The following is a 14,613-nucleotide window of genomic DNA, read 5'->3' on the forward strand; positions in this document are numbered from 1 at the left end:
AGCTGAGATCATGCCATTGTCCTCCAGCTTGGGTGACAGAGCAAGATCCTATCTCTAAATAAATAAATAAATAAGAAATGTGACTTGTCTGAATTGAAATGTGCTGTAAGTGTAAAATACACACAAGGATTTCAAAGACTTGGTGTTAAAAAAAAAAGAATGTGAAACGTCTCCATAATGTTTTATATTGCTTATATTTTAAAATGGTGATATTTCAGACACAAGATTAAATTAAATACATTCTTAAAATTAATTTCACCTATTATTTTTTAGTTTTAAAATGTGGCTATTAGAAAAATTTAAATTATGTATGTAGTTCACATTATATTTTGGGGGATCAGCAGTATTCTACAGTGTCCATTTCTATATTATAAATAATAGATGGGGCTATTCGAACCAAGCAGGAAGCTACAATGGGATAACTGGTGATAGTTGTTTTAAAAAGTATTCTAAAAGGTAGATAGAGGGGCTAGTGTGATGAAATATTTCTATTCTGTTTCCTCCTTTGTCTTCTTGTAGATTTTATATTACCACCAAATGGAAATAGAATGAAAAATTTTCCAAGCCTCCATCACCCCTCACTGGGATTCCTACAATGGTCTTCCAAGGGTCTCCTTGCTGCTCTACCATCTGTTTTTAGCATAACAGCCAAAGAGGGCCCTTTAAAAGACAAGATAGACTTTGTTCCTGCTTTGCTTTTTAAAAACCTTCTAACAGCAATTCCACCCCCTGCAGAGTAAAAGCCAAAGTCATTACAATGGCTTACAAGGCCTTTCTCTGTCTGGTCCCCAAGCCCTTACCCCTCTAACCTCATCTCCTACCACTATCCCTCATGTATTCTGTTGTAGCTATGCTGGCTTCCAACACACCTGGTTCTCTCTGGCCTTTGTACTTACTGTTTCTTCTGAACAGAACTTTCTTCTTTCAGTTTGCTCTCTCACATCCTTCAGGATTTTGTTCAATGCTACCTTGAACCCCCATCCCTACCCACCCACCCCTGGCACTCCCTGTCCACGCTCTGCCTTTCTCCATAGTACTCATCACCATCAGGTTTTCTATATGCTTTACTTATTTGTTACCACTCTGTTCTCCTCACTAGAAGAAACGCTCCATTAAAGCAGGGATGTTGGTTCTTGGCCCATAAGAGGTGCTCAAAAAATTACTGACTGAATGAACAAACTCAACTTTGCTATAGTGGGAGGAAACTCTTGGACCTGAAGTCTACCAGTTGAAGCAATTCATAGGTATAGTCTGGTGTTTCCCAGCTCGGCATAGGTTTAAAGTATCAAACTATTGATTAAGCAACCTATAGCCTGCCTCACTTAGCTATACTTACTGCATGAAATCTAAGTTCAGAATGGAGAATTAGATATCTGCCTCTGTATACTTCTCAAATATGTCCAGATCCTCACATTTTATTGGCTAAAAAGAGCAGTGTCAAATTTCTCATGAAAGTCTTCTGTTCCAGTAGGCTGAGTTATTAAAAATACACCCCCATGGAACTCAAAAGCTACTTTGATAGAGGAAACAGAAAAAGGGAGAGCCACAAACATTTTTATTTTTCCTGAAATAATATTTATGCCAATATCATAAATATGATATTTATGATTAATCATGCTGTTATGATTAACACTGTATTAAATCTGCCTTCTAGGGGCTGCTGTTTGCCACTTCCCTGAGTGTGCAAGTTCTGATTCTGTCACTGACTGACTTTTGGTGCCAGATCAAATTTTTCCCTGCATCCCTTAGGATCTCAGGAGAAATATTGTCTTTTGTTACTGGATTCTGAGTAACCCTGAACTTGCTTTTAATTGAAAGGAAGCAAACTTCCCTGCCCTTGAAACACCCTTGGCTTTCAGCAAGAGCTCCTATTTTCCCCTTGACCATGGCCGGAGGATGCAATGGCCTTGGCTCTGCTTCCTTAGATTCTCTACCCTTCTCTATTTTTCCTGTCTTAGACTATCCTAAGAGGCTGTCCATGCATTTCACAGCTATAAATTCATCAACCCAGATATTCCATTCTCCTCCTCATTTCTATCTCCTCGTGTTTTCTAAATAGCTCCTTTTCAGTCATTTCAACTCCACCATCATGCTTTATCAGACTTTAGGGCCAGGCACGGTAGCTCACACCTGTAATCCCAGCCCTTTGGGAGGCCGAGGTGGGCGGATCACCTGAGGTCAGGAGTTCAAGACCAGCCTGGCTAACATGGTGAAATCCCATCTCTACTAAAAATACAAAATAAATTAGCTGGGACAGTGGCGCGTACCTGTAATCCCAGCTACTCGGGAGGCTGAAGCAGGAGAATTGCTTGAACCCAGGAGGTGGAGGTTGCAGTGAGCTGTGATCACGCCACTGCACTCCAGCCTGGGAGACAGAGCGAGACTCTGTCTGAAAAAAAAAAAAAAAAATTCACCAAAGGTCCTTTATTTCCAGTTACTTTTCATATCTCTATTTATTATAGCCCATTTGCAGATGGAAGGCATTGGCTTCTCTGCCATACAACTCTCTTGAGGCAGAGTTACTGCTACTCACTCTTTCCTCTGCTCTCAGTTCTCTGTTCTGGCTTCTGTTATACAGTTGATGGAGATCGTCTGTTTAACAAACACCCTGCCTCCCACACCAGATGAAGATGTCCTCCAGGGCAGAGATTGCAGTCTTTCATTTCTATGTCTCCACCACACAGCATGGGGCCTGGCACTTAGCATGTGTTCATCAAGTGGTGACTGACTGAACAAGTTGTCTTTTCAAATGTGTCGGATCCCTCATTCACATTTCCATAGACATCTCCAGCCCTCCACACTCAAGTATGATCTCTAAATTCCTTCCATAGCTTGTGGTGTCCTTGAGACTGTCATTTATTTATTTATTTATTTATTTATTTGTTTGTTTTTATTTTTATTTTTTGAGATGGAGTCTCACTCTGTCACCCAGGCTGGAGTGCAGTGGCACGATCTCAGCTCACTGCAGCCTCCGCCTCCCGGGTAGCTGGGATTATAGGCACGTGCCACCAAGCCAGGCTAATTTTTGTATATTTAGTAGAGATGGGGTTTCACCATGTTGGCCAGGCTGGTCTCGAACTCCTGACCGCAGGTGATCCACCTGCCTCGGCCTCCCAAAGTGCTAGGATTACAGGTGTGAGCCACCGTGCCAGCGAGAGTGTCTCTTATACCCGTGTCATGTGAATGAATGATTGCACTCACAATCATTTTAGAGAAGAGCATCTGATTATGGAACCTTATAAGTGCAACCTTCTAAGTGGACTTACATATACGGTGCAGCTTGAGAGGGACTAAAAAGGATCCTCTTCCAAAATCTCTCCCTATCCCTCTAGCTAGCCTATCCAATTGCTAGAATTCTGTCATCAGAGTTTCATGCCTTTGGGTTAATGGATTGTTCTATCTCAACACACACACACACAGCTGTATTAATCATTAATAAAGTCAGTTAGGAGTACTAGTGTAACAGAACCTTTCCAAATGAAAATGAGCTGAGAATCAGATCTGATGAGAAGGGATAAGAGACAGGAATGTGTGGGGACGTGGATCCAGAGTACTGACACTGAGTGGGGAAGCACCATGAATAGTCAGGGAGAAGGATGCTGAGAGCCAGAAGCTTTTTTTTTTCTTTTGGTTTTACTAGGTTAGGCTTTTAAAATATAGGCAGGAAACAAACTGTTAATGATCTGAAACCTAAAAACTGTGGACTTCTAGGTTAGCAAGCCCCAAACCTAATCTTTTCTCAACTAGCTGCTTTTATCTAGACAACTAGATCATCTGAAGTCAAAAAGGACCTCAGAGATCATTTTACACCCCACACCCATCACTTTTACAGATGAAGACATTCAAGCCAAACGGGATTAAGTTATCTCGCCCAGGGTCTCACAAGTCCAGACTAGATCCTGGACTCCCCGTTCGCCTTTCCAGGAAGAACAAGTAATTATGCTTATTATAATTGCCACACAGCTTCATCTAGAGAAATGTCACTCACTGATTTTCAGAAGCTGAAATAGGTTTTCCATTCAATTAACCACAAACTAGGTCTTACATATATACTTATTAAAGGAGACTCACAGAAATCAAGTTCTATAAATTGCAGTTAAAGAACATAAAAAAACACAACCTTGCCAAATATGCCACAAATTAAACTAAAGGATATTTTAGTGTTTCTATGATTGCTGGGGGTATGTAATTTCAAATACTGCACTTTCTCACTGAGATCTGTGCTATGCGGCTCTGGGTTCCAGGGACGTTTTCGTGCTTACCTTCTTCTCCCGCATGCTTAGAAGCCTTTGGACCTCTTGTGCAATGAGGAAACCCCAGGGTAACTGTGGGCAGTTGGCTGAGTAGAACCAGAATTGTAAACATAGTCTGGCAACTGTCAAACAAACTAAAACAAACAAAAAACATATTAAAAAAAAAAGCCCCTAGCTCAGCACTTTGAGTTTCTGTCGAACTGAATCACCAACCTGTTGTATTCAAAGCCTAGGCGCAAGAGCGCCCGGTGCGCGGTTTCGGTCGCCGGGACAGGACGCGCGCCCAGAAAGCAGCCCCTGAGAGCGCCTGGGACAAACGCCGTGCCCAGGGACCCTGCCCGAGGGCTGATCGGGCACCTGTCGCCGCAGGCAACCCTCGGCTATGTGTTCGAATCCAACCCAGTCCGCCGAGGTGGCCCCTTCCCGGTAACCCCTTCCCCGCCGAGGTCCTGCCGCCAGGCCTCGTACCTGTGTCCCCCAGCACATGTTCCAGCAGCCCCCGGGCTAGAGGCTCTTCTTGGGGCGGTTCCTTCGGCCGCCAGGCCCTCGGTCTCCGGCGCCCTCAAACCTCGGCGACGCTCCGGGCCTCGCTCTCCGCAGGGTCTGGATGGCCCCCGCGCGCAAACCCGGGAAGCGCCTGGGGTCCGCAGAGAGGCGCCCGGGGAACACGCGCGGGGCGAGGTCCTGCCTCGGTCCGGGGAGGCGGCCGACGGAGGAAGGGAGGAGGCGGCTACCTGGGGACACCTGGCCGCGCCCCACCTCCCGGGGGCCGGGCCTACCTGGGGCGAGCGGGCGGGCAGTGGGCCGGCGTCTCCCCGGAGCCCGCGCTGCGCTCTCAGCCGCCCCAGTTTCTGCCCCATCCCCGGGCGGGCCAGCCGCCTGCCGCCCGTTCTAGCCCCGCCTTGGCGGCGCGGGTGGCTGCTTTTCGATTTGTGTCTGCACTCGGCGTTCTCAATGCTCCTAATTCAGGGAGCATTTCGGTTCTCAGTCTTAAGCAGAGCGCCCTCGGCGCGTCCAGGGCTTTTCGCTTTGGGTCCCACTGGGCCAGGAGTCCTGTGGTTACCTTAGGTCAACTGTTCTCAAAAGGGTGGTCCGGGGACGAGGACAAGATATTCATCAGACAAAATACCCTTTATTCGTGATAAGAAATGGAAATGGCCTTACAAGTAATTGATTACATTGGTTCTCCAATGGTGGTCCGCCAGGTCTGGGATGTCTCCAAGATCTTTTCCAGGGGTCTCTGAGGGCAAAACTATTTCCATTATAGTAACAATACATGATTTGCCATTTTCACTTTCATTCTCTCAAGAGTGTACAGTGGAAATTTCCAGGGGCTATTTGACGTGTAATAACGTCATCATTCTGTCTCCTAATAGAATACCTGAGTGAGCGTGCTTGTATTTTCTAGTATTTTCCATAGTAGTATGTTTACAGTATCAGTATGTACATTTTATAGAGATTTATGTAGATTTATAGAGATTAATAAAATTTGTTCTCAGTACTTGTGAACTTAATTTTTTTTCTTTCCTTTTTTCTTTTTCAGAGTAGGGGGTCTCACTTTATTGCCCAGGCTGGCTCCTTGAACTCCTGGGCTCAAGAGATCCTCCTGTCTCATCCTCCAGAGTAGCTGGGACTACAGGTGTCCACTAACTCTCTTGGCTACTGCTTTTGAACTTTGATTAGTTCTATTTGTTCACATCTACTAGGATAGCTATAACCTCATTTTTCTCAAATAATTATCTTGAAATCTTGATCTTTTCCTTGAGTCTATGCATAAACATAACAAAAAGTAAGCTTTGTTGTCTTGATTTCAAATAATATTTTGAAAATTTCTCAGTTTTAATGTTAGATAATAAATATCATTAGATAAAATTCACATAAGTGAAAGCTCTTTGGGGTCCTTGATAATGTAAAAGAGTGTAAAAAGGTCTTGATTAAAGACTTCAAGAACTGCTGCATCAAGTAATGAAGGCAGCAGGTGGACAGAGGACCTATGCCAGGTGATGGTCACATCCTTTTTTATCCAAAGAACGTGCTTAACAATCCTTTGAAACACTATTTATGCTTTGGTCAAAGTGTTCTGGCACTTGCTGGGGGCCAAGGGAAACATTTTTTCCCCTTTCATTTTTTTTTTCTTGAGACAGAGTCTTGCTTTGTCACCCAGGCTAGAGTACAGTGGCACAATCTTGGCTCACTGTAACCTTCGCCTCCTGGGTTCAAGCGATTCTCCTGCCTCAGCCTTCCAAGTAGCTGGGTTTACAGGCGTCCACCACCACGCCCAGCTAATCTTTTGTATATTTAGGAGAGAGGGGTTTTCACCATGTTGGCCAGGCTGTTCTCAGACTCCTGACCTCAGGTGATTCCACCCACCTTGGCCTCCCAAAGTGCTGGGATTACAGGCATGAGCCACTGTGCCTGGCCTCAAGTTTTTGACTAATTCAATTTTTACCAAATTCTGTTTTTCTCCTCCCAAAGGATATTGTCTATTTTATTATTATTATTGATAATCAACTGAATTATTCCTAAGTTTTCTGCAGAAATTTTGTTTTCACTGATTCCTTCTAGGCAGTGCTTTTCCTTTCCCTTCTTCCAATCCCTTCCTCTTCACTTTCCATTTGTCTACCTCGTGGTCTAAACTATTTCTATGATGGATTCTTCTTTCCCTCTTATTCAAGCAATTGGGATCAGACTATGAAGAGGCCAGACATGGTTTATTGTGGTTGAACACAAGAATAGGAAACATTTTCACTAGAACACCCATTTTCCTGTTTATTCATTGAGTCAACCTACAGCACTGAGACCTCCTGTTGGGGAGATGGACACCACAGCGTCTGTTGTGGAGGAGAACTTAATTTGACTGAGATCAAATCTGAGAATGTGGGCCTGTAAAGTTCTTATCAAGTGCAAGAACTGATTTATTCATTTTTGCATTCTCCACAGTACCCAGGGGAGTGCTTTCTACATTGTTCGTGCTGAATACATTTTCATGGAGTGGAAGCAATTTATTTTCAGGTAGGAAAAGTGCTTCATTTCCCACTACTTTGGGGAGAGGCCAATGGTCAAATGCCTCATGCTATGGAATCAGCAGTTGTGAACTTTGATGACATTCTTTGGTAAAATGAGTCCGCCCACATATCTGGATATTTGGACCAAAACAAATGAGGCCTTGTGCTGACATCAAATATCAGAGTTTATAGACAGAGAGGGAGGCAGACAGAGAAATGAAAGTCTGTTTCTCAGTAGTGAATTACATCCCTGTGTGTTTCCCTGTAACACTGAGTCCTAGAGAATGTTACAGCATTTGGCAGCATGCACACAAACTTCAGTCACTATGGAGCTGCAAGATATTTTGAGGTTAGATGGCAAAGAGAGAAATGAGAAAAGCCAGTAACAACAGTGCCCAAGATAGCTGATTTCTTCTATTATTTCCTTGCTGTATTAATTTTATTTTGTGCCATCTGCTATTTAAAGTTATAATATTCTCGGTCGGGCACGGTGGTTCACACCTGTAACCTCAGCACTTTGGGAGGCCTAGGCGGGCAGATCATGAGGTCAGGAGTTTGAGATCAGCCTGGCCAACATAGTCAAACCCCGTCTCTACTAAAAATACAAAAAAAATTAGCCAGGCATGGTGGCAGGCACCTGTAAGTCCAGCTACTCGGGAGGCTGAGGCAGGAGAATCGCTTGAACCCAGGAGGCAGAGTTTGCAGTGAGCTGAGATTGCGCCATTGCCCTCCAGCCTGGGCAACAAGAATGAAACTCCATCTCAATAATAATAATAATAATAATAATAATAATAATAATGTTATAATATTCTTATGTCTTTCTTCCAAAGCATTTTAAGTGTTCTCATAGATAGTATTTTTCTTATTCTGGCTATCTGTGGAGTTGGGCTAGATATTATAATTCTCATTTTACAAAGAGGGATACTGAAGCATGAAGTAAATGAATAGTTATCGGCCAAGTAGTAGCCTGGTTCTTGACTCTGGGTTTTTTTTTTTTTTTTGAGTTATTATCAAGCAATAAAGGGCAGTAGGTAAAGAATTATTTAGTTTCAGAGGAAATAAGAAAAAAAATCGGAGCAATGAGATTAACGGACTTGGATTAATGTGATTATGCATCTATGAATTTGAGCACATACCCACCCACTTACCTGTGTGAATTCAAGAATGAAATGAAAACTCACTTTACTGTGTGGGCATGAGGATGGACTCAAGGACTGTGACAGGAGATGTTAAGGTTGCAGCCATGAAGCTCTGTAAGTAAAGTCACATCCACATCCTTAAAGGCACATCGATGACTATCATTAGCCTCTTCAAGAGATGCAGCTTTATTAAACTTGCTGTTGCCATGACATTTTAGCCTTGACATTTCAACATCAATTGTTTGCTGTTTTAGTTTATCTCAGTATAGTCAGCAAGTGAGAAATGAAAGACTCCTGCTGTTCCAGGTTGATTATATATCTACATGCAGGTATTTTCAGATTCAACAAATCAGTAAAGGGGTTAAGAATTTTATTTTAAACATTTGCTTAAAGCCCTTTAAGGACACTTTTGAACAGAACTTTAATTCTACTATTTAAGAACAATGATTGTTAATAACAAAAAAATTAAATAAAAGAACAGTGTGAGGGGTCATCTGATTTCATGTCACACTGTGAGTAGTAATAAGGCCTACATGTCATGTTTAAAATATATTGATCTTTATAGCTCTTAGAGTGCACTGGAGCTGCCCCCAGGGACCTATGACAGGGACTTGTGTCATGGCTGGCCACAGAACTGTCACTCTGTGTACTGATGTTGGCGTTTTTACACCTATTATACACTTATCGGCCTTATTTTCTCATCATAGTCTTACTTTCTGATTGCCACACAATTTTTGGCCTTTTTTTTGTGAACTCATATTCAGGTAATCATGATATTCTAAGCAAAGATTATTTGGCATCAATTGCAAAACTATACTTTCCAAACGCATGTGAAAAAGGAGTTTAAACAAATTAGGCATTTCTAGCTATGCAATTGATGGTGTTTAAGAATCATTTGTTAATTCTGCATCAGAGGCCAAGCGCAGTGGCTCACGCCTGTAATCCCAGCACTTTGGGAGGCCGAGGCAGGCGGATCACCTGAGGTTGGGAGTTCGAGACTAGCCTGACCAACATGGAGAAACCCCATCTCTACTAAAAATACAAAATTAGCCAGGTGTGGTGGTGCATGTCTGTAATCCTAGCTACTTGGGAGACTGAGGTAGCAGAATCGCTTGAACCCAGAAGGTGGATGTTGCGATGAGCCGAGATGGCGCCATTGCACTCTAGCCTGGGCAACAAGAACAAAACTTAATCTGAAAAAAAAAAAAAAAAAAATCTGCATCAGAGAAAGACGATAATGAAGTGTTAATGTTGTTGGTACTGAAAGACACACATTACATGGAAATTCTATTAGGAAATATACCAACCAGGATCTGTTTATCCTCTTTTGGTGAAGGATTCTCCTTTGTTATTTTATGTACCGCCCTGGCTTGACACTCTTGAGTGAAGTGTAAACTGAGAGTTTTGTTTTGTTTCGCTTTTCTGGAGACAGGGTCTCACTCTATTGCCCAGGCTGGAGTGCAGTGGCAGTTTCATGGCTCATTGCAGCCTCAACCTCCTGGGCTCCAACGATCCTCCTGCCTCAGCCTTCAGAGTAGCTGGGACCTCAGGCACGTGCCATCATGCCTGGCTAATTCTTGTATTGTTTGTAGAGACAGGGGTTTTGCCATGTCGCTCAGGCTGGTCTGGAATTCCTGGGTTCAAGGGATCTTCCCACCTTGACCTCCGAAAGTGCTGGGATTACAGGCATGAGCCACGGCGCCAGGCTTAACTGAGTTTTGAAGTATAAAATATGGATTTAAAAGCGTGGTTTCTTTTACTGATGCTTACTAATGGCTTTAGTAAAGTTTATGGATGTTCCTTACCCAGCCTGGACACTTCAATTCTGACAGTCCCTTGAGAGCCAAGGAGCAACATTTACCCATGTTTGTATTTTTGCTGCTTAGTACCTCACCTGGCTGGCATGTAGCAGGACTTCCTGGTTTTTAAGTGAATGAAACAATAAATAAGTTCTAGTCCTAAGTCTGCTTCTCCCTAGCTAGATGACTGAACAAGTCACTTCTCTGAATTCTCTCTACCTCTTCGGAGACATTGTGAGTTTGGTCTGCATGAACTCTAAGATTCCTTCCTGTTCTAAAATTCTATTTAAGTAATTTTCTAATTATTCTTCCTAATTCTGGGTAGTCTTGAATTACTTGCTTTTATATAATTTGTATATTATATAAAAGGCAATCAATCATATACAAATAAAAATTTTAGAATTTATCTGTAAACACAAATTATATATTTTATAAGTTTTTCACCCACAATTATATAAAATGGGAAGTTGATGGGAAATCTCTATGTGACAAAAGAGATATGGAAACATTTTTAGGGGCTGGGCGTGGTGGCTTACACCTGTAATCCTAACACTTTAGGAATCTGAAGCAGGCAGATCACTTGAGGTCAGGAATTTGAGACCAGCCTGGCCAACATGGTGAAACCCCGTCTCCACTAAAAATACAAAAATTAACTGGGCATGTTAATGCATGCCTGTAATCCCAGCTACTCTGGAGGCTGAGGCAGGAGAATCACGTCAACCTGGGAGGTGGAGGTTGCAGTGAGCCAAGATTGCGCCACTGTACTCTAGTCTGGGCAACAGAACGAGACTCTGTCTCAAAACAAAACAAAACAAAACAAAAACAAACAAACAAACAAAAAACATTTTCAGGGAGGCCGAGGTGGGAGGATCGCTTGGGCCCAGGAGATCAGGGCTGCACTGAGTTATGATTGCACCACTGCACTCCAGCTTGGGCAATAGAGCAACAACCTGTTTAAAAAAAAATTTTTTTTTTTTCAGATTTACCTTCGTTGGCCTCTGTACTGTGATAATTCGATTTGATTCCTGTGTTATCAGGTGATATTATTGCAGAATTTTTCTGTTATCAGAACTTCTACTTCTTTTTTTTCCAATTTTGCTGTTTTTCTTGGGTTTGTACTGAATTTGTATATCTTTCCTGTAGTATATCTACTATTATTTCCCTGTTTTAGCTCTGCCACTGCCTCAAAATTTTTTTTTTCTTTATCTTCAGAATTTATTTATTTATTTATTTATTTATTTATTTATTTATTTATTTTTGAGACAGAGTCTCGCTCTGTTGCCAAGGCTGGAGTGCAATGGCACAATCTTGGCTCACTGCAACCTCCACCTCCCAGGTTCAAGTGATTCTCCTGCCTTAGCCCCCTGAGTTGCTGGGATTACAGATGCCCACCACCATGCCTGGCTAATTTTTGTATTTTTAGTAGAGACGGGGTTTCGCCATGTTAGTCAGGCTGGTCTCAAATTCCTGACCTCAGGTGATCCACCTGCCTTGGCCTTCCAAAGTGCTGGGATTACAGGCATGAGCCACCATGCCTAGCCTAGCTTCAAAATTTTAAGATTTAGAATTTTAAAATATTGGGAATATTGATCTGTCTTTCATCCTTTTTTCTTTTTCTTTCTTTTCGTTTTCTTTTTTTAGAGATGAGGTTTCACCATGTTGGACAGGCTGGCCTCAAACTCCTGGCTTCAAGTGATCCTCCCACCTCAGCCTCCCAAAGTGCTGGGATTACAGACATGAGCCACCATGCCTGGCCCTGTTTTTCATCTTTAAAGAGAACAATGTCTTTTGTCTATTTTGAGGCATGTATTGAACCTACTATGAGGTTGTTTAGATAGATACAATAAATACTGAATGAATTAAATTAATTCTTAAGATGGTACCAATTTTTATCATTATATGCTTTTCTTATTTTCTTCTATTTTTGTTTGTAGGTTCCCTTTTTCCTATTTCACAATTTTACGTTTCTTTCTCTTTTCCTTCCCTCTTATTTCTTCTAAGTCATTACTTCAAAAATTTTTTCTTATGATTCTCAATGCTTTCTTGTTTTCTTTCCCTAAGAAGTTTCTATAATTTTCTTAAGTTTAATAATATGAAATTGCCACTTATGTAAATAAAAAAACAGCCAAATATCAGCAATCTCATATGGTTCAACATAATTGCTTTTCTCAGGACCTGGCAGACGCTAAATTAATACTTACCAAATGAATTAGTAAATACATCCTCCTTTTCATCATTTTTGGTCAAACTATTCCAGGACATTTATATTGCAGAGCCCAAGGGCCTAGATAGCATTAGGCAAAAGGCTCCTTACCAACTGTGGACTCAGAAGTCTTTAGTCATAAATGATCTTCCCAAATGTGCTGATTCTGTTAGTCCGTGTCATCAACATGCTACAGATAAACCTGAGGATACTCTTGTGAGCAAGCACGTGGTTACCTACATCAATGTATTCTGTATGTATTTGCATGAATGTTAGTAAACATCAATTTATAGAGTATGCATCTTTTTGTGAGCATTTCTGTAAACAGTTAACATCTCAACAAGCTGAACTATGGTAGAAGAGAAAAGAAAGTTTGTTCAGACATTGTGGAAATTGAAAGGAAGTTTAAGTTTCTTAAAATACATTCCCATTTCAATCTCATTAGCAGTAAAATGACGTATGTGTTATTCCCAAACCATTTACCTCTGGTATTCCCCTCCCTTCAATGGGCCTTTGAGAATTTATGCACAGTGAAATAACAGCTGAGCCCTGAAGAAGAGATGTATTAATTAAGGAAACATTTTGGGTTTCCTGAGTTGCTGATTACTGCCGTTGCCGATCCTGTCCAAGGAGATTTTTAGTTCAAAATGTTCTTAATACTTTAATATGTTAACTAGCCCATCATTTCTAACAATCAAATAAGATCTTTGTTTAATGCACTGACAAACAGGTGCAGAAATTTTACTGGCTTGCACAAGGAAATTTAGTAAGTGAATCAGGAGGAGCATTGCAACTGGGGTTTCTGGTTTCTGTCCAATAGGATTTCCACTTTACCCCCTTAGCATTTGAATTTACTTAATCATTCAGTAATTGCACTTATGATTCATGCCCTATGACTTATGAAGAGATTCTTTTGTTCTCTTTCAGTCATGAAAAGGTGAAATTCAAGATCTGACTCTGACATGTAGCAACACCTTTTCAGGAAATAAAAGATATACTTTTTTCTTTCTTTTTTAAAAAGAAAATTGCAATTTTTAAATAGCAAAGCAATTTGTGCCTTTGTAAGACATCCAAATAATATAGAAGTTTATTAGTACAATAAGTAAAAGGACTTTTTTAAACTATTAACATAAGTTTGCACAAAGCCCAAGACTTTTAAAAATGACCTCTGAAGAACCATTTAAATATTTATGTCAGGAAATTTTGTTGTCTTAAGTTGATGACTTTTTTGGACACATTTAATATTGAGAATATTTTCTTTGTATGGAGTCTGTTGTAATGCATAATGTTTTAAAAATATGTTTTTAGAAGTTCGTTGCCACTCTCACATCTTACTTCAAAATAAATTCCAGATGCCTTTAAGAATTAAATGAAAAAGTGACCCCATAAAAGAATGAGAAGAAAATATGTGTGGATAATATCTTCTCCTGGAGTGAAGAAGAACTGTCTAATAACAAAAGCAAAAGAAAAATTATAAATGTAAAGATTGATAAATTTGACCTCATCAAAATTAAACATTTTCAGACATGGTAAGACACTATTAAAGCAAATGACAAATTGGGAAAATATTTGCAACATATATGACAGATAAAGGGTAGAGATCTTTACTCTTTAAAGTACTGAAACAAATCAATGAGAAAAAATCAGTTAAAAAACAGATATAACACATAGTCAATTCACAAAAGAAGAAATAAAAATAGCCAATTAGTAAACCTCAGAAAATGTTCAGCTTCACTAGCAATCAAAATGATAAAAATTTAAATAAGTTTTTTTGCTTTGTTTTGTTTTGTCAGTTAGATTGACAAAGAGAAAAAAATAATGACACATTCAGTTCTGGGAAGGGTGTGGTGAAAAGGGCACTCTCTGTTCACTACTGGAATAACCATTTTAGAAGGCAATTTAGTAATTCACTTCAATAAATGTGGAGACTCTGTTCTTAAACTTAACAAGAGATTATTGCCTTATCCATTTCAGGAACTTAACTATTATACTTTTGTGTTGCTGATTTATAAAGATATCTCATGAGTCATTCTCTAATTACATATTTAATGTCTCTTCAGCTATTTCTATATTCTACTTATCATTTTCTACATATATTAAAAAGTTAAGGATGAGTGTGGTGGCACATACCTGTAATCTCACCACTTTGGGAGGCTGAGGCATGAAGATTGCTTGATACCAAGAGTTTGAGACCAGCCTAGGCAACATAGTGAG

At 40.6% G+C, this 14,613-nt stretch overlaps 1 protein-coding gene across 1 annotated transcript in view; it reads right to left on the reverse strand.

Moving 5' to 3' along the window:
- Nucleotides 1-4,489, reverse strand: part of PRRG4 (proline rich and Gla domain 4) — a 32,018-nt gene extending 27,529 nt beyond the window's left edge. The window contains exon 1 of the mRNA XM_024255688.3: nucleotides 4,263-4,489. Within this exon, the coding sequence (XP_024111456.2) occupies nucleotides 4,263-4,407 (145 nt within the window). The 5' untranslated portion in view covers nucleotides 4,408-4,489. The remainder of the gene's footprint in view (nucleotides 1-4,262) is intronic.
- Nucleotides 4,490-14,613: the final 10,124 nt, after the last annotated feature.

Source organism: Pongo abelii, chromosome 9 (assembly GCF_028885655.2).
Source record: "Pongo abelii isolate AG06213 chromosome 9, NHGRI_mPonAbe1-v2.0_pri, whole genome shotgun sequence".
NCBI classification, from domain to species: domain Eukaryota; kingdom Metazoa; phylum Chordata; class Mammalia; order Primates; family Hominidae; genus Pongo; species Pongo abelii.